This window comes from Carlito syrichta, unplaced genomic scaffold (genome assembly GCF_000164805.1).
Source record: "Carlito syrichta isolate Samal-C Ts95f unplaced genomic scaffold, Tarsius_syrichta-2.0.1 Scaffold301884, whole genome shotgun sequence".
Lineage (NCBI taxonomy): Eukaryota > Metazoa > Chordata > Mammalia > Primates > Tarsiidae > Carlito > Carlito syrichta.
In genome coordinates, this window is record NW_007245980.1 from 332,856 (window position 1) to 336,817 (window position 3,962).

Genomic DNA, 3,962 nt, shown 5'->3' on the forward strand with positions numbered 1-3,962 from the left:
CTGCACTCCAGTCTGGGTGACCGAGTGAGACTCCAACTCAAAAAAAAAAAAAAAAGAATAACTATGCATGACCATCACAACAAATGAGAAGACTGGAGTGACTGGAGGGCTGACCTGCAAGTCAAGATATTTGTCCTCTCTTCTAGTTCTGCCACAGTAAGTTCTCTGAGAAAGAGGAAAGGATAAGAAATCTCGAATTGTATTTTAAATAGGAGAGTTCTCCATAAACTGAATTTCACGAGGATCACAACAAAATCACATCCTCAACTTCTATTTGTAGTCCTCATTTGTCAAAATGCAGGTAATTTATCTTTCCATTTGATTTCAAGAAGTCAAGAAGGATGAGAACCGAGAAAAGGTCATGGTTAACTTTACTGATTTGCTTTCATAAATAGATGCTTACAATATTTTCCTAATTTATGTTCTTTCCTCACAACTGAAAATATGGTTCACAAACCAGCATTATCGGCATTACTTGGGAGAAATGCAGAATCTGGGCAATACCCCACACCTAGGGAATCAGAATCTGCATTTTAACAATATCCGCAAGTAACTGTCATGCCCTTCAACAGTTGAGAAACACTGTTTAGAATAAAGGAATTGAAGGGGAAAGAACCAGCACGAATAAAAAGACCTGTGGGTTTTACCTCATAGGCATCCTTGATGTAAGGAAAAGCCACACCAACTTGAGGATTAGCTCTTCTGTCATAAGCATATCGAATTATGGCCACCATGTCTAACTCCTCCAAAGCATGAACCAGGGAGGAAAATGCAACTGCTGCTGCCTAATAAGGAAGACAAATGTATTAGCACATATCCAACATTTGAATTTTCACAACAGAACTAAATACCTGTAAGACGATTACTCACTCTCCTCCCATTCCAGATTTTTTTAAAGTGCTCCTTGCCTACTTCAAGGCCAAGCTGTACACATTTGCTTTGGATTGCATTTACTGTACCTCTTCTGAGCTTAATGTATTAACTAAATCCTTCGTCTTCTTCCTTCAACCTTCCTTCTCTGAATTCATACCCTCACCCAAGTCTCAGTCTCCCTAAATAAAATCTTTCTTTATCCTTCTCGCTCCATAAATTGCTATCTGTAACTTTCCTTCTCTTCACCTCAAAATGTCATGAAATAATAGTCTTGCTGTTTCCACTGTGTACAGCACAATTATTCTTCAATCCTATCTAGCTACTGCCCCACTTCCTTGCTGAAATTATCCTCTGATGCCGCCCGTGACCTCCTAATTGCCAACGCCTTGGTTCCCACTGTATTTGTCCAACAGCAGCATTGGCCCATTTGCCTGCTCTACACTTTCCCCACCTTGGCTTCAGAAGCAGAAATCTCCCTGATTATTCCAGTTTGTGGGCCGCTCTTCCCCAAGCGCTTCTCTCCTCGCGAGTGATTCTTAAACTCTACTTTTGGTTTTGCCTCCTCCTCTCATTCTAAAACTCTACTCGGGGTTTAGTTCATCCAGTCCCAAGAGTCAATGAATCAAAAATCTGTATATTGAGCTTTAAAATTCTTCTAGGATCCAGACTAGGTTACCCACTAGCAGATAGGTATCTCATATGATATCTCACATGGCATCTTCAGGTACCTAAAAGTATCCATGACCCTAAACTTACTATCTTCCCCCCTTATTCTCCTCCTCAATTCCCTATTTCCATGAAGACCACCACCCAACCAACCTAGAAGCCCCAAAGTCACCTTTTTCATCTCTCACCTTCAAGTGTACACCTAACTCTACCAATTCTACCTCTATACTATCTCTCAAATCCATCTCTCCAGAACTCCCTCCCCTGTTCACAGAGCTCATCATGTCTTTCCTTTCCATAAAAACCTACAGCAGTTTCTCTATCCCAGCCACACTGAACTGATCATTGCTTGGAGGCAGGTCTTGCATTTTTCCTGTATTGCAGCTTTTGTGCATACCATTTCCTCTAAGTTAGAATGTCCCCTATAAATCTCTGGATCTCTAGTTTTTAATTCTTTTTTTTTGGTCAGAGTCTCATTCTGTCGCCCAGGCTGGAGTGCAGTGGCACAATCACCGTTACCACAGCCTCAACCTGCTGGGCTCAGGCGATCCTTCTTCCTTGGTCTTCCAAGTAGCTAGGGTTACAGGCACGGCCCCATGCCCAGCCAATATTTTGATTCACTGGAGAGGTGAGGTCTTGCCATGTTGCCCAGGCTGGTCTCAAACTCCCAGGCTCGCCTCTCCCCTTGGCCTCCCAAAATGCTGGGATTATAGATGAGCCACTGCCCCGGCCTCGTTTTTTACTTTTTCAAGGCTCACTCAATTGACTCCCTTTTCATTTCGGATGTATCTTGTTTAGCTCTTCCCTCTGCAGAACTCCCCAAATACTATGTACTTTTCTCAGTTTCAAAGCTAACCTGTATGAAAGTTAACTACATATATTCCCACTTGTTCCACTAAAAATACTATGACCTCAATATCTTGCCATCAAAACCCTCTACAGGTTTCTTAATAGAATCATTACTTCTTCAGTTCAAGTGCCTGTTCTTGGCAAAGTACTGACTTAGGCCCTGTGAGAAAACAAAGATGAGCCCCTGGTCTCACTGAGCTAATACATTTTTCACCAGCGGAAATGAGATATGTACCAAATACAGAACATGTGTGTTCTATAATAGTAAGTCCCATGAGAGAGGACTAGATAAGCACAATGGGAGTCTTAGGAAATGATTACTACCAATTTGTTTGTAAGTTTTTTATTTGTGTATCTTGCAGGACCAATTAGAATACTTAAAGGAAGGAAGGATGGGGTCATGAATGACTGACTGCTACATTATAACACAATACCACACCTGTGCAAAACTCAACTAAAGCCCCGTTTCCTTCCCTTTCTGTTCTCCCTTTCCCTTCCACATGCAGTACAAATCAGCACAGAAAAGTGTAAATCCTCAATACACAAAATAATTATATGCTAATAACCAAAAAGCCACATCTAAATGAAATATCCACAGAATCACAAAATATTTGAGCTCAAAACCAACAATATTCATCCAGTTTAACGACTCATACGTGCATCTGACTGATGGTAGTAACAACTCCGCTTGTAAACTTACTGGGAGGGGGATCTGACCATCTTACAAGAAAATTGTCCATTCAAAAATAGTAATACTTGACAAAATAATTCTTCATTCTGAACAGAAACCACCACCTGCTGGTTCCAGTTCACCCCTCTGATATGAAGCAGAGTTTAATTTCTACTTCACACAATAACCCTCTAGATGTATAAAGAATACCATTATGTCTGGCATCCCTCCCACTCGCCCACCTATCTAACCAAGTCTTCTCCATGCAGTTTTTTACTGGAAATCTTCATAATGGCATAGCTTCCTTATGCCCTTGCTTATCTCATAAGCTCCAATTAGGTAACATCATTGGCTATGACATCAAAAACTGACACCAAAGACTAGCCCATTGCCCTCACTTAAATATTTTTTCCTTGAGTGGCCTGAAAGCAACTTTACAATATATATAAACCCGTGTCTGTATGAGACCAGATTTGAATTACATGATTCATAAGGTTACCCTCCGTCAGCAAGTGTAGAAAATTGCCCAAAACATGTGTCTCTAAAAAGCTTTGTGATATAATACTTCTTACTGCACACCACCAACTATTATGGAGTGATCAGACTGTTCTCTGTGATAAGAAATAAATGGGAGTTAAAACTTTAGCAAAAGCCGGGCTCAGTGGCTCAGCCTGTGATCCCGTGCCTTTGGGAGGCTGAGGTGAGTGGATTGCCTGAGCCCGCGGATTCGAGACCCGCCTGGGCAGCGAGACCTCATCTCTACAATAAATGAAAAAATCAGCCGGGTGTGGTAGCGCGCGCCTGTAATTCCGGCTACTCGGAAGGCTGAGGCGGAAGGATCGCCGGAGCCCAGCAGGCGAGGCTGTGGTGGCCAGGAGCGGCCACTGCACTCCAGTCTGGGCGA

At 42.2% G+C, this 3,962-nt stretch overlaps 1 protein-coding gene across 1 annotated transcript in view; it reads right to left on the minus strand.

Moving 5' to 3' along the window:
• XRCC5 (X-ray repair cross complementing 5) overlaps positions 1-3,962 on the minus strand; it is a 93,995-nt gene that overhangs the window by 61,888 nt on the left and 28,145 nt on the right. Inside the window, exon 11 of the mRNA XM_008055557.2 lies at positions 648-785. Within this exon, the coding sequence (XP_008053748.2) occupies positions 648-785 (138 nt within the window). The remainder of the gene's footprint in view (positions 1-647; positions 786-3,962) is intronic.